The sequence below is a fragment of the Ictidomys tridecemlineatus genome, chromosome 4, assembly GCF_052094955.1.
Source record: "Ictidomys tridecemlineatus isolate mIctTri1 chromosome 4, mIctTri1.hap1, whole genome shotgun sequence".
Classification (NCBI taxonomy): Eukaryota; Metazoa; Chordata; class Mammalia; order Rodentia; family Sciuridae; genus Ictidomys; species Ictidomys tridecemlineatus.
The window spans coordinates 137,128,243-137,147,343 of record NC_135480.1 but is presented as its reverse complement, the minus strand read 5'-3'; the positions used below and the strand labels follow the sequence as shown (position 1 = coordinate 137,147,343).

The following is a 19,101-nucleotide window of genomic DNA, read 5'->3' as shown; positions in this document are numbered from 1 at the left end:
CACAGAAAAAAATGGGTGACACATTTTAGTGCAAGTATATAACGGGGAGGTCCACAGTCATTTATCATATCAGGTCAGTTATTTGTCCTTCTGGCTGGATTGTGACATCAAGGAGAACTGACACCTGATTTTTCTGTGTCTTGTTTCCCTGCATGGTACAGGGGAGGAACTGCTCTATTCAGTCACCTTTTCAGAGGGTTTTAATCTGGGACTCATGCAACTCCAAAGGATCTGTGAGAGAATTCAGGTTTTTGTGAACTTAAATGGGAAAGAAATTAATCCTTTATTTTCACTAAATTTTAACAGAAAGTTAGCATTTCCCATAATTATAAGTTAATAAACCAGAGTAGTATTTACAATACCCAAGACTTTGTCACCAATAGAAATTGCACAGATTTTCATCCTGTACTACAGCGGGGATGGATATTATCAATCAGCATTGATGCTCATTATTATTTCTAAATTTATTGCAGTTTTAAAACCTACCAATGTATATTATATTGTTATTAATTATGTTAACAAAGAAGTGTATACTTCACATGGTACAAATTTATTTAAAAATATTTTATAACTATATTTTAATGTAACTGATTTCCTTTGTATTCTTGATTTTATTTTGTGCATTTAAAATCACTGCTCTAAAAAGAGGTCAAGATATTGTATCCCATGTGATTCAAATGTATGATAAGTCAAGGTCATTGTACTGTCAATGTGTAACTAATTAAAACAAATATAAAAAGAGGTCAAGATTTTACAATGCTACCAAATGTCCACAGCACAAAACCCCCAATTGTACCTCTATTTGAAAGAATCTGTGCTTAATCTCAGATGAGGTCATTATTGCAATGTTGATAATCTTTAGAATAGTGAAACTGAACTGAATAATTCATCAAAATTATTTGTTGTATATAATCACCTAATTACCTTTTATGTACGAAGAAGAAATGAAGTCATAAGATTTTTCATTTAACCTTTTTTTTTTAAGAGTGAGAGGAGAGAGAGAGAGAGAGAGAATTTTTAATATTTATTTTTTAGTTTTCGGCGGACACAACATCTTTGTTGGTATGTGGTGCTGAGGATCGAACCCGGGCCGCACGCATGCCAGGCGAGTGCGCTACCGCATGAGCCACATCCCCAGCCCTCATTTAACCTTTACAATGCATAGTTGGGTAGAATATTTGAAAATAAGGAAAAGTATGTATGTGTGGGTATTATGTCTTGAGAGAATACTGTTATGACCTTTTTCCTTTTAAACAAAGTATCTGTAAAACATACTAAAAGTCCATGTTTTATATAATAAATATTGGTTTAAAATAGGAATATACATGGGTGCCTTTATTAGGGCTAAGCAATCTGGTTAGAAAATGTGTCACTTTCTAGACTTTTATACCTTTGGTTAAATCATGCAGTTGAACCATAGTAATTAGATCCCTTCTCAATGACTTAGTTGGAGCCAGTGAGAAATAATCACCATTTTTTTTTTTTTTAAAGAGAGAGTGAGAGAGGGGAGAGAGAGAGAGAGAGAGAGAAATTTTTAATATTTTATTTTTTTAGTTCTCGGCGGACACAACATCTTTGTTGGTATGTGGTGCTGGGGATCGAACCCGGGCCGCACGCATGCCAGACGAGCGCGCTACCGCCTGAGCCACATCCCCAGCCCCCAATAATCACCATTTTTGTGCAAGGTTTGGATTAGTTAGGAGATGCAGGTCACAGAGAGGATAGGGGAAAAAAGGTATAAAAAGTCTAAGCCGAGGAGCTGAGGTGTAGCTCGGTGGTAGAGCACTTGCCTAGCATGCACAAGGCCCTGGGTTCAATTCCCAGCTTAAGTCTGAGCCTAGGATTTGTATGTGGAATGTGGCCATCCTGGTCAGGTGACAACTTAGGACTCAGTACTTTCTCCTTCAGCAGACTCACAACCTCTCTCACATGCTCATGCCATCCATCCTGGGGGTGAAGAGCCCCCAGAACATGTTCTACCCTAGGATTAGAGGACAGAAAATGGGTGACTATTTGGTGACATTCACTTCTTTGTTTACGATATCCAAATAAATGTCCAATTCCCGGCTTACTTGTTTTTTACATGCCAGGTAACAAGAGGGCTCAATGCAGTTGGAACATGACAGTGGCTAGGGAGAAGTTAAAAAGGGAGTCTAGAATCACTCAAACAACTAAAGAATTCATTATGCATCAGGTAGATATGAATGTTCCCATATTCCAGTTTCTGAAACCAAAGATTGAAAAGTTGTATATTAAGAAAACCTGCCCAAGGTAACAACTAGTCAGTAGTGGAGAGGAGACACAAAATCTACACCTGGATCTTGGTGGAACTCTGAGAATCTGATGAAGGTTATAAGCCCCTTTCCCAGGGGCTGGGAATGCAGCTCAGTGGTAGAGGGCATGCTTACTGTGCTTAAAGCCTAGGGATCAATCCCCTACACCAAAATACATATATCCATACATAAAATAAACCCTTTTACCCCAAAATGAATATCTCCACATATGCATTACATTTTCAGGAGGTTCATGGATGCCCCTAGATTTTAGCACTTCTACAAGTTCTTACAGTCTTAACAGAATAATGACCTCATAGGGCAGGAAGTGGTTAGATACCCAGGGAAGCTACAATGCAGTGGGTTTGGAGAAGGATGGAAGGCAGGGACAGAAGTCCCAGTGCTGAGTCTCACATAGGCTTCCCACAAGTAGCAGCACTAAATGAAGTCGTGGTGCTTGTTACAGAGGAAACAATGGGAAGGAAGCTTTCCTTAGGAGTAAGGGAAAGTAACTAGCATACGTGACACACAGGTATGAAGCACATTTGTGGACAGAGGACATCATACTGGAACATGGAGAAGAAGGAAATCTTACACACACGGAGAAGGAAAATCAGCGTGGATCCTCTAGGGGACGGTGCATTTGCTTCCCCAGGATCCATGCCATTTTTTTGAGGTCTGGTTTGGCAGCAATGAACTCCACGCTCAACTCCAGAACAGGGCCTACTTAACCAACCAATGTTGTCCCATCAGTTTTACCCCAGGGACTGAGGGTATGTGAACCAAGTTGGTCCCTAGTGGTAGGCCAAAAAGAAACATGTAAGTCACAAGAAGCTACTTGTAGTAGCAAAATCCAAAAAGAGGAGCAACTGTAGGATGAATCTAGATGAAGGCAGAACCACAGTAGTGTCTAATCCAGCTTTGCCTCTGGTGATAGCTCCAGAAGGTAAACTGTCAACTGTGTAAAACGCCGCTGACTGACCCTTCTCTTTCTGTCTATGGGAAACACTCCCATCTGCTGGTACTGATGTAGCAGCACTCTACAGCAGCCTGCTCTTCTCTAGGACTCCGGATTTCCCACTGCTTCTCCTTCCATCATCACAACCACATGAAAACTTCATTAGGTCAGCTGGGTATCGTGACTAGCTGTTTGCAGCAAAGTTACTCACCCACCAATTCCAATGACAAATGTTTTCATAATTAGTTTTGAAAATCACGTCTTCCTAATATTTCCTAAAATTAAAAAAAATTGAATATCATTTTGTTGTCTAGAGAGGTAAGAGAGTCATGAATTAGCACCAACTGAGAGGGGAGGATGGCCGTGATGGTTTGTTACTCCAGCTTCACATTACCCACAAGCTGTGACAAAGCTTTCCTGCTGGTAAGTCACTGCCAAGTGCTAACATCTGGTGCTTGCTCAGGGTCTGTGAACTAGTGTCTAGTGAGCTGAGAGGGTCCCCCCACCACAGCCATGCACACATCTGTTAGTCTCTCTGTTTTCAAGATCATAGAAGTGTTGCCAGATCATAGAGAAGTCTGCAGACTTTCAGCTTCTCCTCAGCCAGGTCACCTTTCACCTGCAGATTCAGTTACCTGGGTGACTCAAGCATTGCTCTTCGGCTAGACTCTCTTGTGAAAAAGGAAGAAAGTCACTAATGGCCAGAGGCAATCACGAGTTAATGTGTTTTACTGGCATTATTTCTTCATCCAAAAGCCTAAATCCAGGGCGTGGCTAGGCAAATTCTTTTGAAAAGGGCCAGATAAATATTTGAGGCTATGCAGGCCAAGAGACCAAATCTGGGTTATTACCTAGGGGACTTACATCACAAGAGGAAAAAACAAACAAACACAAACCAAAAAACAAATCTTCACAAACTTTTTAATGACATTCAATATATAATCATAATTACATACATTTTGTGTATGTGGGGGCAATTCAAGTGTGCTACCGAGAAGAATGGCAATCCCTTTCTATTGGGATAATTCGTCCCTTAACTGGATTTCAATGCCTACGTTCTCTACTGTGAAACCGCCAACATTCAGGCAGAGGGCCAGGCTATCTTATTGACCCCTGGTCTAGGGCATTTCATCTACCATCCCCTAAAATTCACCAAAGGAATCCTTGCATATTACATCATTTTCATCTCTAAGTGAAAAGGAGAAGTATGGCTGGAGAGACCCTTAGAATTGTGGTTCCTGGAGGTCATTCCTGATTGAGGCTGCTCTTCCTGTCTGCTCTTGTAGGATGGTCAGGGACCTAAGCTGTGCAGCCAGGCATGAGTGGCTGCTGAGATGAAGGCTTCCAGCAGCCCTGACCCCTCTTTTTCCTGACCTGTGTCTATACTCCTCTGGGGTGTGGGGTGTGAAGAAGAACCTGGTGGGGAGAGAACCGTGGTTCCTTGGCTTCTTCAGTTTATCCAGAATATTTGAAATGGGTGTAATTGCTTAAGGTTAGGTTCCACTTTCACTACAGCCTATGGGAGAGAAGAATTTGAGTTTCATCTGGAGTCCCACTGTTGAATATGTACCTCAATCCAAATTGTCAACGTGAGTCAAGAGAAAATCATAACAATGTTATTGTAAAATAAATTTTTATGTTATAATGTTCCTGTTTTGAATTTCATTTTATCCTATTTTTTCCCCTCAGTATTAGGGATCCAACCAAAGGGTGCTCTACAACTGAGGTACACCCCCAGCCCTTTTTAATTTTTAGAGGTTGGGTCTTACTAAGTTGCCCAGTTTGACCTGGAACTTGAAAGCCTATTTATCAGCCTCCTGAATTGCTGGGACTGTAGGCATGCACCCTGTGCCCAGCCTACCCTATTCTTACTTTTGATATGTCAGTGGAAAGTTGTGAATTACTCTTTTTTGGGGGGAAGGGAGAAGTTGCCCTTCATTTTGAGATGGTTTCTGGTCCCCCCCGGGGCCCCCCCCCCCCCCCCCCCCCGTACTGGGTGTTGAACCTGATGTACTTAATCACTGAGCGACATCCCCAAACCCTTCTTATTTATTTTGAAACAGGGTCTTGCTAAGTTGCTTAGGGTTTTGCTAAATTGCTGAGGCTGGCCTTGAACTTGCAATCCTCCTTTCTTAGCTTTCTGAGTATCTGGTATTACAGATGTATACCACTTGTGTCTGGCTGAGATGGGTTTCTTTATTACCTTTTTTTGGTGGTAAAATACCCTTTATCTTATGATGTCAGTACAGGGTGGTAGACTGATATCCTTACTTGGTTAAAAAAAAGAAAAGTCACAACATTTTTTCTTTCCTTGTCTCCACCTTATTTTTGGATAGTCTGCCAGAGCACAAATTCTCAAGCTTGAGGTATAGTCTTAGAGATCACTTAGCCTTCATTTCTCAGAAGCAGAAGCTGGCCTAAACTGGAATGACATGCCTGAGGTCTTTCAGCTAATAAGTGAAAAAGTCAGCAATGAAACTAAATCAATTGAGTTAACGTCTTTCCATCACCTCCAGCTGCTACAAAGCACTTTATTAACAAGAGCATGAAAAGGATGTTGCTTGTGTGCTAGTTTGTCAGGCTCTGATATATATAATTGATGGAGCATACATTTGCTGTGCACACTGAATGGAAAGGACTTCTGATCCCCCATAATAATTGCCACATCTGTGCACACACATGAAGAAACTGCCTTAATTACCTAGCATGTGAATAACAAGCAAGTGTGGTTTATGGCACTGGAAATACGCTTGAGGGGGTTATGTGTATGGAAACTATCAATTCAGAAGGCAGGGAAGTCAAGAATCTACTTATAAAATACCTCTCAGGCAGGAACAGAAGCGGACTCCTTCAGTCAAATGCTAGTTTTTATCAAAACTGGGATTTCCAGCTCTACCTTAGTTAGCAATCCAGGTCTGTTCAAGATAGTGTTTGCTTAAAATGTCAAGTGTACCCCATTAGCAATGAGCAGATGACAATGTGGGAAAGATGGGAAACTCGACATGCAGAAATAAGGTAGGTGGCTGGGCTGAGTAACAAGGGTATAGTGCAGAAATCTATGATGCCATCTATTTCAATAACAGGGTTGGATGTACAAGGCAACTTCAGTTGAACTCCAAGTTTAGGAAGGGCATTGTCTGCCTCCATATCACAATCTGTTTATTTCACCATCTGTTGCTCTTTTTAAAAACTATTTAAAAATCAAATTTAAAAAGTTTGCAATGAAGAGCTACCAGGCTACAAATATATGCATCAGGAGATTTCAAAGAACCAAACATATGTTTGATCAACTATGAACTGCATATCTTTTGGAGAAATCTTTTGAACTTTCCAGTTTCATCAATTCAGGGAACACTACCTCTAGGAATACCTACCATCTCCAATCTTAGAGAATATTTATGTAGTTCATTTCCCCAATGTGTGCAAAGCTTTCTTCAACAGCAGAGAACATTTGCATGAGAACAAACTAAAGTGGCAAGAGCAATATCCAAATGAACAATTTTTTAATACTTTTTTCACCCCAAGTTAAATGTTGTTGAGTCATTTTTTTTCAAAATTAGCATGTGTTTGTGTTTAATCCATTTCACTACTAACTATGGTGAATTTTATTTTTTGGACTGGGATTGAAACTGGGGTGCTGTACTATTGAACTACATCCCCACTTTTTATCCTGTGACAGGGACTCACCAAATTGCTGAAGCTAGCCTGAGAATTGCGATTCTCCTGTCTCAGTCTCCTGAGTTGCTGAGATTACAGGTGTGAACCACTGCATTTTGGATTCTAAACTATGGAAAGGTTCCACTGGGAATGTGATCAATCAACATACTATAAGAGAGTTAATTCCCTAACACAAAAATGGCCTAAGATGACAACTGCAAACAAAAAGATGTTTTTCAAATGCATCTAAATATTGATATTTAAACCAGAGTGAAATGTTTGATATTTAAACCAGAGTGAAATGTTTTTAGAACTTCTTATTCCTTTATTTTGGCTATTCTTCCATGAAGTAGGGCAGTCTTTTCCTACTTGTTTGAACTTTGCTCCCTGAAACAGAGAACACTTCCAAGGTTGTTCTGAAAATGTAAACCACGCCCCTTCCCGGTTGGAATCACTGTTTTAGACATTTTTTAACCAACCCCTATTAGGAATTTTGAAGCTTCATTTTATGTAGGTTTTTAGCTAAACAGTATTTTCTTCTCAATTTTTCTTTTTCTAAATATACAATAGATTTACAATACTGACTATACTATTTCAAATTTATGCACTTTGCCTTTCTTGCATGCTCCAGTCCTAGTTGCCAAAGAGACTCAATCAATCTGCTAGGTCAGATTTACTTTCTCTTGTAAAGTGCCAGGAAGTACTGTTTTTGGCCTTGCGAGGCAGCTGGTCAATCCTGTGTTTGTAATGACAAAGGGCCTCAGCCTGCAAATGAGCGTGATGGACATGTTCTACTAAAACTTTATGAACACTGAAATCTGAATTTCGTATAATTTTCACGTGCCACAAAATTTTATTATTCTTTCTACTTCCCACAGCTATTTAAAAAAAAAAAATCCTAGTCGCACAAAAACAGGCGGCAGACGAGCTGTAGTTTGTCAACTCAAATGGCACTGGAAGGACTGGTCCTATAGGGGTTAAGACCTAATCCTGTTCCTGGGTGATTTCTCCATACAAATGTGAGGTCCCCAGGAGGCAGCACTCTCATTTTCAGGGTTCTCAGGGGGCATGAAGGCCTTACAGCATTGTAAATACGTGTCCTGTCCGGTTCAGGGGGAAGAGGCTCAACAGGACTTTGAAGACGCTGCAAGGTTCTGGGCTGCAGCACAGGAACACTCTAGAAACACTTCTGGCCCCAGCGAGTCAGCGCCGGGCGGCGCGGCAGGGGCAATAACGTACTCACCTGGGGTCAGTTCGGGTCCTCCCAGGCAAGCGGCAGCGAGATGGCCAAGCGCGCGCCTGTCACCAACCCACGGATTCGTGCCGCTAGCTAACCGAGAGGCCTACAGACACTTTCCCCAAGCGAGTCAAGGTGCGGACCGCCACTGGGAAGCTCCTTTCCCGTCCGGTCGGGACGCAGAGCCCGGCTCCAGCCTCCTTTGGGGCGGGGCTTTGGCGAGCTCGGCCTCGCGCGCGTGCCCCTGCACGGCTCCGGCTCTTTCCCGCCGGGGGCGCGCAGCCAGGCCAACCCTGGCGCGTGCTTGCGGCGCCTTCGCACGGCTCCGGGTGGTTCCGCCGCCGTGCGCGTTACCCGCGTCCCCGCCACGGTGAAGCTGCCAGCCCAAGAGCCAATTAGCGCTCAGGGAGGCGGCGGCCACTTCCTCGTCGGCTCGGCGCGCGCTCGGGACAGCTTCGGCGGCCGCGGGGCGGGGCGAGCACTCTGCCGAGCTGCTCTGCCTGCGTCCGCTCTTCGCGTAGCAAAGGGTGGGCGCAGGTCCTCGGAGGCGCAGGACTGCACGTCAGACAGAAAGAAACTTTGGGGCGCCTTGGAGTGCCGGCTGACCGGGCGATCGGTTGGCTCTTCGTGCGCGGTCTTTAGGTTTAGCCGCTCAAAGAAGCGAGATGTCGAAGCCGCCTCCCAAACCAGTCAAACCAGGTAAGAGAGGCGCTCGCCGGTGCCTGGCTGCCTCGGTGCCCGGCGCTCCCTCTGCCACTTGGCAGGGCTGACCACGCACCTACCCGGCCCCAGCCTCGCTTTCGAGATCGGACCCACCAGGAGGGAAGCTCCTAGCTTTGTTGCGTTCACTACAGGGGAGGAGTCACTTGAAAGCAAGAAGATTTCGAGGATTTAAAAATTTGTATATATTTTAAAGGAGTTGCCCTCGGTTTTGCAACCTTATTTATCATTCGCTCCAACTTCCCAGAGTGTGTGATGGCAACATCCCATTGAAGCTTTCCGCGGCAAGACTGAGCCATCGATATGTCTGAAAAATAAGTATGTCTTGAAATGGTCTTTAGCCACTTCCTCTTTTTCAGTGTGTGTCACTGTCAAGTTAGAGTTCTTGACCGGCCTGAGCGAACGGGAAGTGTGCTGTTTGCAGGGTGGGGTTGGGTGAGCGAGCCTCCTCCGTGACTTTTCAGAGGAGCAGTATTTGAAATTGACCTCGGGATCTTGGGAAGAGCTTTTACAAAAAATCTGTACTCGTGCTTTGGAAAGGAAGAACCTAGGCTGCTACAAGAGTAATTGGGCTGTTACTTTTCCGAAGTGTCACTGTACCGTGCAATGCTTGTCCTTTGCCTCTGCTCCCCCAGTGATTTTGGCGTGCTAAACTGTAGACCGGTGAGAGCGCGAAGTTCCTCAAAGAAGTTTTCTTGGCTGATAGTCCTTGTTCATTTTTTTTTTTTAAACTCTGCCCTTCGAATATTTTCTGTGATACGGAGAAACAAGCGCATTTAAAGGGACCCGTGCATTTCAGTTCATTACGGTAATAGGCATTCATTCACTCTGATGAATTCTCAGGTTTTTTCCCCCACTTGTAATCTTGTGTAACTTCGGTATTCGAAAGGCTGAAATTAACCGATTTATATCAAATTTGAAAGTGTCTTTCGTTGCAAGTGATAGAGTTTCAGCGACTAATTTTTTTCTCCATTTTTCTGAACTTTAGTCAAGCACTGCAACTTTAATAATTTTCCAGTTTTCTTTCTTTATGTTCGTACAGTGGCAGGATCAAGTCCCAGTATTTGAAAATAAGCACATCCTCACGTATTTAAATTGTCTTTCACTGAGGACTTGGATTTTGTCCTGTTACTTGTGGAGAAGTTGCTGAGATTGGCTTTGCCCTGAGCAAAGATGAGGTGTGGCTAGAGTTGGGCTTTGCAGCTGTATTGATATGGAATCTGATGCGAAATTTGCATCTTAAGTGCCTAAGTATGAGGAGGCAGCTTTCTAAACTCAGATGTAAATTAGGACCTCAAGTATCCAACAAAGCAGAGTTGTTTTTTGATAGCTGAATAAAGTACTTTATTTTAAAGAATGTCCTAAGGACCAATTCTTGGAGGATTTTCATCCCTTCCTACATATTGGAGTCTGTGCTGCATCTAGAGGGCCTTAGATTGAAATATGCTTGTGTTGTGTGAATGCATACTTGTGTACTGATGTATACCTGGGTGTGGTTTAGTGTGCTACCCATTGGGGATGCACTCCAGAAACAATTTTTGTTGTTGTTGTTGTTATCTGACATCATTATTTTCTTCTTTTCCTCAACAAATTAGAAGGTACATGGTCAACATGACTTGTGTAGGGAGTACTTTGACTCTGCACTAATTTATAAATGAGATCCAAACATAAATAAAGTTAACATTGAAATTGGCTTGTTGGTTTAGTAGCTTTGGGGGGAGGTACTGGGGACTGAACTCAGAGGTACTTTATCCTGGGTCCTTTTTAGTTATTTTTATTTTGAGACAGGGTCTCCATAAGTTGTTGAGGCTGTCCTTAAACTTGTGATTCTCCTCCCTCAGCCTCTTGAGTATTTGGACTACAGGTGTAATAGTGCACCAATCATGAACAGTCATGTGCATTTTGGAGGTGGTGGGCAGAAAGTAGGAGAGGAAGAGGTTTCTAGTCTTCATTCAGACTCCGTTGTCATAGTGCACATAATAGTCACACCTTGGTTGGTAGTGCAAGAAGAATGGTGCTGCACTTTACTTTCTTGTCTTTGTAGGCAAGGTACATGGGTCAGAGTGTTCAAAGTAAGTGTGGAATTGGTGAGGGTATGTTTAATTTTTTGTTTTTTGTTTTTTTTTTATACCCTGCCTCATCCCAGAAGGACTTCTAAAAACATACTGTATCTGAGAAATGAAAAAAAAAAAAGATAAAGGTTATGTAGAGGGAGGAAAGAATAATAAGAAGAAATGCAAAGTTAGCTTAAAGACAAGTGCATCCTAAGGACCTTTCAAATTTATGGAAGGAGGGCTATAGATTTGGTTCTCTGCTTCAAGCAGAGAGATAAAAGACCAATTACAAGATCCCTAGTGCTCATAAAATTAAAATGTGTTACCTCCTCTGAGAAATAGTTATTTTAATGGCACCAAGATCTGAAACAAAATTTCCCCATGGGTTCTCTTAAAGTGTTGGAGTTGACAGGACATTTTAATGAGAAATACAAGAGGGACGATCATAGTGATATTTCTTAAGGTTCTTTTAGAGCTAGATCCTGACAAAATAACATGGCTCAACCCAATAGACAATACTGAAAGAGGAGCTAGAGGAGGGGACAAGGAACTTATTGGAAGATTTGAATAGCAAGGTACATTAAGCTATAATGTGGGTTAGCGCATCTTTCAGGGTATCAGCATGTGCCCAGCAAGGGACTATTCACAGAAGGAGGCTTCCCAGGTGAGTCCTAAGTAGATGTGGATGGAAGATGCAACTTATGCTATATCCTGAGGATATATAAAGGTCAGCTTGTTTGCATTTTTGGCTAGATCCAGAATTTTTTGGCTAAATGTTTTTTTAGTAAATGTAGCTTATATTTTAGGCTCTGTATTGGACATTGGGGTTCCAAGGAACAATAAGGTAAGGTCTCATCCGTGAGGGTCCTGAGTCAATTGAGGGTTGGACAACCCCCAGGCAGGTTGTTCTGTAAAGGTAAAATTTCTAAGCTGATTCTAAGCTGCAAAAGCCTGAGTTAAAGTGTAAAAGACTGGGCATTGTAAATTCTCTAAATTGCAAGGCCCGGGCTAAAGAGTAAAAGACCAGGTATTGTTAAAATTCCTCTGCTACCCCCGGAACCTGTAATCCCTGTAGCTGTTAGGACAATACCTGAACTGCCCAGTAAATATTTCTCCTGGTTCCCTGGTTGTTTAATAGCTAAGGGCTCCAAGTAGCTCGGCACATAGGCATCCAGGTCCCAAAACCAATCAGTTTCAATGTGTACCCCGCTTAGGAGTGACCAATCACCCCTGCCCAGACTGTTCCCCCCAATGAATGTACTAATCATGTCTCAGAGTTGTTGTTCAATTTCCCCGCGCCTCATAATGATTTGTTCTGATGTATGCAAAGCCCCCTGCCCTCTCCAAAAGGTGTACTTAAGCTCTGCTTGACTTCTGCTCTGGGCTGCTCTATCTTCCTGAGTGAGCCTGGAACCTCAGCATGCTGAATTAATAAATCCCCTTTTGCCAATTGCATGGAGCCAGTCTCTTGTGTGGTCTCTCTCTCCGACGCTCCGCCGGACCCTTACAGGTCAATCAATTTTATTAACATATGCAGTTGTATTATTGGTAGTTGCTTGGTATGATTGTTCTTTTATCTGATCAGTATTAGTCTGTGCACTTTGTATATCTATCTATATATATTATGCTAGATCACCCCATATTTATGATTGGATGACTGATCTCACCCATTTTGTTAAAAAATCTTGTAATTAGAAATAAAATAACGTATTTTCTATTATAGAAAATATGGCAAGTAAGGTATATGTAAACAATAAGTAAACTTAATTAAAATTAAAAAATCATCCCTACATCTAGTGATAATCATTATTTATATTGCTTGAATAGTCTCTTAAGTTTTCTTTTCTTCTTCAAATCCATTTCATTCAAAAAAGAAAATGAAAACAGTTATCTTCAGAATGGTGTTTTAGCTTCAGTTTTAAATGTCTTGCTATAGTTGTTGTGTTTCCCGAGGAATCTGTTCAATATGTATTGCCTATATTCTGCTCTAAATAGCAGTTCTTTCACAGCTTGATGGTTGGTGCCTTGCTTACTCTTATTTTTCTGTAGGATCACTTTTGTTTATTCCAGGTTTGTCATTGAAACTCTCCCCTCTAATTTAGATGTGCTACTATGTAAATCTGCCTGCTGAGATGGGTCACAGTGCCATGGTATTCAGCTCATTCTTTACGGAACCCTTCTTCCAAATCAGTGCAACCACTTACTTTTACACACAAAGCATTTATGATGTTTTCAGCCACTCTCAGGACCCTTGAACTTCAGTTGGGGTGAACCTATCTGGCTGTCAGAGTGGAGAAGACAAGACCTTTGTTCCTATGAAGAACATATTAAAGACTTAATTCTGGGGCTTGATATAGAGATAGACAAAGGATATTGAACGGCAGTTGGACTTTCAAATCATCTTATTCTAGGTGGGTTTTGTAACAATCCATTGTAGTTGGAAACCTGATGTCTAATCATGGCCATTTCTTTCAAATGGCTTATTGATTTTGTTTGTGAAAGTAAAGCAACATAAATATTTCATGTGTCTTGTGGAAATAAGTTCATGGAACTTAGAAGAAATAAATGTCAATATCCTGGGCTTTTCCATTGGAAAAACATCAAAGATAGTACAATATGTTACTTAAATAGCAGTTTTGAGAGAAGAAGGTCATCATCTAAAATAATCTGAATTTCTTGTAGTGTCCTTCCCCCAAATGAATAAATTAATAAAAGGGGAGAGAATAGGGTTGACTTTGAAATATACACATGAATTATTCTTTTGTAAATGCCATGCTCCATTTATACCTGATGTCAGAATAAATTCTAAGAAGAGCATCTAGAAAATTCCAGGATGATTATGACAAAGATAATAATAGTTGTCATTTACATGGTCCTGTTCCAGGCACTGCACCAAGCACTTAATAGTCTGTCTTCCTTAGTTATGCTGACTTTCCTCTGAAATGAGTCCTAATCTCCCAGTTTTATGAATAAAGCAATACTTAGTAAGGTTAAGTAAACCACTTACAGTCTTAAAGCTACTGTGATTAGTGTTACCTAGGAATAGAACATAAACTTTACTTGAGTCTATGCATTTTAGGTAGAATCACCTGTGGGTTGGACCCACTCATATTGGACAACCAATTTTATTAACATATGCAGTTGTATTATTGATAGTTGCTTTGTATGACTGTTCTTTTATCTGATCAGTATTAGTCTGTGCACTTTGTAAGACTAGACCAATCTTGCATTTCCTTATAACTGCACAGCCACTAAACGTTTATGAATAACAGATACATAAAAATGTTTTGATACACAATAAAAAGTCTGTTTGAAGCAGGGGAGAGACTGTTTTGGCTGGGCTCTTGTAGCCTTACTACAAAGTAGCAAAGACCTGAGGCTGTGTTGCTCTGCTCTGCACTCTTTTTTTCTGGAAATGGTGGTCGTTCCATTTCTCTTGTGGGCTTGACTATTGTGTGATCAGTGTGGTGAAATTTAGCAATATTCCTCTTATACCTGATGCTGAATAAGTTGCCCTCACTCAATTAATACACAGGGGAAGATGTCCAAAAAAAAAAAAAAGATGAGACACAACTTTTAGTAGGCTAAAGTTAAGTGAACTATTAAGTTAAGATATTCTATCAAACAAATTAAAAGAGTTTGTAAAGAAATTTCGTACCAATAGGGCTTTCTGGTTCTGCGTGGTATCCCATTGTTTTTTTTTTTTTTTTATCTGAAAGGAAAAAGAAGGTTTATTGCTTTGGTAGCAAAAGAGAAACATAGGGATTACTTTCCCAAAGGCTGTGATTCTGTTCATTAGCAGGAACAGGGGGCTTTTATAGAGGTAATTCAAATGTTATATTCCGTGTGTTGGAGTTGCAATTCACTTGTTAATTTGGGAGATAGTCATTTCTAAGATCATCTGGGACTATCCCCAAAGTCTGGATGACTTCATTCTTATGATGAGTGACCATTGTACTCCTTTAACCAGACCACTATTAATGTACGTTTAGATTGTTTCCAATCTTTTGTTACTACAGTATTGCAAAACAAAGCTGTTTGCAAAATAAGGCTATTGTAACTCTAATAACAAAAAATAAATAAAGCCCGTGCAGGGGGATTTGTTGGGTCAGAGAGTATGTGCACTAGCATTTTCATAGACATTTCTAAATTGTTCATATCAGTTTACCTTCCTTACAAAAACGAGCATGCTTTCAGCAGAAAAATCTTAACACATTTGATTGGAAGTATGAATTATCCAAGTGTGAATCAGAGGACTGGGACGCATAGGGCAGGGAGCTTGGGGAGGATGAGAAGGTATCACAGAAGAAGGGTCATTGAAGCAGGTCTTGAATGCTGAGTAAGTTTGCTGGGCAGCAAAGGGGGAAGAGTCATTTGACTGAAGTAGAAATGAAATAAATATATTCTCTTATCCACATTTGACTGCAAAAGTGCTGAGCTTCTCTCTGAGAAGCCATGAAAACTCAGTGCACACACAGAACTGCCAACTGGAGAATTTATTTTTCTGAAATAAAGAGAAAGCCATTTATCTAATGTAACAGTTTGTGGGTCATAATCTTGCTCTGCACAGAAAGCAATAATTTAAATGTATACCTGCCAGTCTTTTTTGCAGATGCATCTGCTTATCTGTTTGTCAATGGTAATAGCTGTGGGTTAGTTTGCAGCCCCTGGTTAAGGAGAGTTAGCAGCTTCAAATCACTAAACAAATTACTGGTGCATCTGCTGCCACCACCTTTTTGTTCTTGCTAGTCATGTCCCACTTTATGTTTGAACATCTATAGGACTTTTTGAAAATTATAAGGCAAATCTTTCATCTTACTCTTGGGGCAGGAGTTGAGGAAGAATATTTGTGTAGTTCAGTTGGCATGGGATTTTAAAACTTTAGCATCCCTTAGAATTTGAAAAGCGACTTTGGTTGTATAGTCTTGGGAGCTAAGAATGCACTTACCATGGATCTTTTTCTTCCTCATGCTTCTGATTTCTCAGGAGCTGGTGGGCAATTCAGATTCAGAATAAAGAACACTCTGCAACCAATACCATCCGTGTTCATGCTGGAGGGATTAGCTCAGGCCCTTTACAAGAGCTGAAGGCCCCATAAAAAAGGTCTTTCTGACAACCGGATATACTAGGGATTTTGCCTGCTCCTGGAAAACTCATGGATTCCATTTCAGGATTCCCTTCTCCCCATGCAGGACTTAAATCAACTTACTCCTATAAGACAAGAAATCTCTTCAACCTGGAGGTATTTTGGAGTGGCTGTGTGTCTCCTGGAATTCTCCTGACTAAAGCCATCATTGGAGGAAAATCCTTCCAAGTCCCAGCTTTCTGAGTGTGAAGTGAGGTGGTTGGTTGAGAGAAGCCCCTTCTGTCTTTTAGCACAGTTGACAGGTATCTCTGACTCCATATTTGGACGATTCCAGAGTCTCAACTTTCTTTGCTTGAAAACCAGACTCTTGTGACTGTCTTTGACATGTTACTGGCTGAGGTTACAGGATCTCTGGATTAGCATGTGCTGTTTGTTTTTTGGGGGCCTGTTGATGAGTCAGTATAGCTTTGGGAGGACATGAATAGAAGGTGTTCTCATATTTTTCAGGCAAGAATACTGGCTGTGAAACATTGCAACAGAAATCCAAAGTTAGTACACTGAATTGTGTGTGCCAACCTTAAAATTGTTCAGCCTTATTTTTCTGCTGGAGAATAAATCCTGTTCTACTCCTCTGCATTTTGGTTCTAAATCTACATCACCCAAGGCAGCACTCACTGGAACCTGGACCTACTTTAAGCTGGAATGTGAAGTAGGAGATGCTGTTTATGGTGACATCTCACTTCCCCTTTCTGGGAACCTTCCATTTGATAGGGCTTCTGGTTCTTGCCTAATGTCCTCTGACTCTTGTGGACCAATTGTGTGCTTAAATATTGCAACTCTAGGGTTCCTTTGGGGACCTTTAGGGTCCCTAGGACTTGCTACTGGCTTCTTAGAAGCTCTGTTTTTCACAACTGGCTTTTCCCTATTTTCTGATTCGTGTTTGGAATGAGGTCTCTGATGTTTTGTTTTGTTTTTTTGGCACTAGAGATTGAACTCACGAGTGCTTTACCACTGAGCCACACATGCAGTCCTTTTGGTTTTTATTTTAAGGAAGGGTCTTGCTAAGTTGCTGAAGGTCTAGCTTTGAATTTGCGATCTTCCTGTCTTGGCTTCCCAGGTTGCTGGGATTACAGGCATGCACCACCGTGCTCGACATCTCTGATGCTTTGACACCTGTTCTGGCACTCCTTCTTGACTAGCATGTGGACACCTGCCTTTAATTTCATCTGCCTTTAATTCTTACCATTTGTCTCTATTTTATTTTTAGACACAAGTCAAGATTGTTTGGGCCTTTGGCTAACAATACCGGTGCCTTTCTGAAGTGTTGTCGTCTTGTGGTTGCTCTGAGTCTCTGTCTACTCTTGAATAGTCTGTGTAAGGGCTGGCTTCTCTCTTTAGGTCAATATTTGGCAGACTTCAGTTGCATGCCCATTGGCTATTTGAGTTTTGATGATGGCACCCCAGGATACTAGGGCCACGTGCCCAGGGAGTTGCTTGCCCAGGATGGTCCCAATGTTCTCACATCAACTGAAACTAGGTTTCTTCTCTCCTAAACTCTATAGGCTCTGAAAACAAATTTACTGTTTCTTATCTGATGACCAAATTCACCTTCAGTCTTAAACTAATCATTGATTTATTGTAGCTCCCTTCCCCTAATATATTAAATATAAGATAAGCTATGAACAAGATTCTGAAAAGGAATTCCCTGTTTAACTGAATGACTCTAAGGATAGGACTTTGGGCATAAAAACTATCTAATAAGGTGGATAGTATAGTCTCCAGCCATGCACTGGAACAGGAGAAGGCTGATTATAGTAATGGAAAATAAGCATTAGCTTTGGGATGAAGTTCTGATTACACAGTTTCAAATGACCTTGGTAGGTGACCTTGATAATATCACTAGGCTACTTGGGCCTCACTTTCTTCATTTTATTCTGAATCTGAATGAAGTCTACTTCAAACAATTTCTCACATTCCTAAATAATTTCAACTTGCACTTCTTCTTATAGATATCTGGGGGCATTTTTAATTTTTCTTAGTTACTGCCTGTGTTTCATATCAGGTAATACAAACATGAAGAAATAAAACTCTCCAAGAGCTTTCCATCAGTCCAGATTTCTATGACAAGAAAACCGAGAGGAGAGGAGGGACGAGGGTTGGAGTGGGGGCATAATGTATTAATAATTAAGCCTGATCCAATTTCATTTATGCTCTGACTGCATAAGGCAGTGTTTTTTATTTTTATAGCTGACTAGGAAAAGAGAACCTTGAAGCGGCCTTGCAGGAATATGTTGGGTACTATATGCACAGATTCCAATGAGAGGATTGCAAACTGTGGTCATTTGTGAATGACCATTGAGTCAGTGGGGACTTTTATGTTTGGAAAGTATAAAGCTGATACTCAGTAACATTAACTCTGTCGACCTGCAATCTAGGAATATGTTATCTACTAGTTTTTAGAAATTAATTCTTTATGCAAATTATCATTCAGAATCTTGCTTTCTTAAGAGCTGCATCTTGTATTTTTTTCCTGTTTATTTTGGAAGTGACAGTTTCGGTCATGGATTCAAGGCCAGATCCTGTTTTTAGGAAATTCTCACATTTGATTCTAGGGAGGAGTGTTTTAGTACTTCTTTCTACAGGAGGAATGACAGGTCTTCCCTTAACAGAATAATTCTCTTTCCACTTATTGCTGTGCCATTTATGTTGGTCCACACAAGAAACCAAAAACCTCTTTTACCCTCCAGCAAAACAACATTTACATGTTTCTAGGGATTATGATATAATGGCAATTTTGAGAACATAGAATTATACTAATGGGAATACATTTTATTGTTGTGGCTTAGAATTCAAATAAAATAATCTATTTGTAGTTAAAAATTATTGTAATGATCCTGAGTGTTAATTTTCCATTATCTTTAAAACCAGAGATAAAGAACTGCAGTTTGTTAGGACAGATGACCAGAAGGTAGTTTACTTCTGTATGTGGACAGTGAGTTTAGAAGGAGAGCAAATTCCTATGCTTATTCTGAAAAGCTACAATTTAGATGACCACTGCATATTGATGGCAAGCCACTGCTCCAGAGAATGCTGACATTTCCCTCTTCTGTCTGGTG

At 40.9% G+C, this 19,101-nt stretch overlaps 2 protein-coding genes across 6 annotated transcripts in view; one reads left to right on the top strand and one right to left on the bottom strand.

The window, feature by feature from the left end:
• The window catches only part of Nmrk1 (nicotinamide riboside kinase 1), a 33,264-nt gene extending 24,994 nt beyond the window's left edge, over window positions 1-8,270 (bottom strand). For all 5 annotated transcript variants that reach the window (XR_013438064.1, XR_013438063.1, XM_078047481.1 and 2 more), the window contains exons 1-2: window positions 8,132-8,270; window positions 3,443-3,506 (exon numbers count right to left, since the gene is read on the bottom strand). Coding sequence is in view for 3 of the 5 variants with exons in the window: in XM_078047481.1 (XP_077903607.1) it covers window positions 3,443-3,471 (29 nt within the window). In the remaining 2 variants the exon portion in view is untranslated. The remainder of the gene's footprint in view (window positions 1-3,442; window positions 3,507-8,131) is intronic.
• Window positions 8,271-8,596: 326 nt separating this feature from the next.
• Ostf1 (osteoclast stimulating factor 1) overlaps window positions 8,597-19,101 on the top strand; it is a 52,032-nt gene continuing 41,527 nt past the window's right edge. Inside the window, exon 1 of the mRNA XM_078047480.1 lies at window positions 8,597-8,824. Within this exon, the coding sequence (XP_077903606.1) occupies window positions 8,791-8,824 (34 nt within the window). The 5' untranslated portion in view covers window positions 8,597-8,790. The remainder of the gene's footprint in view (window positions 8,825-19,101) is intronic.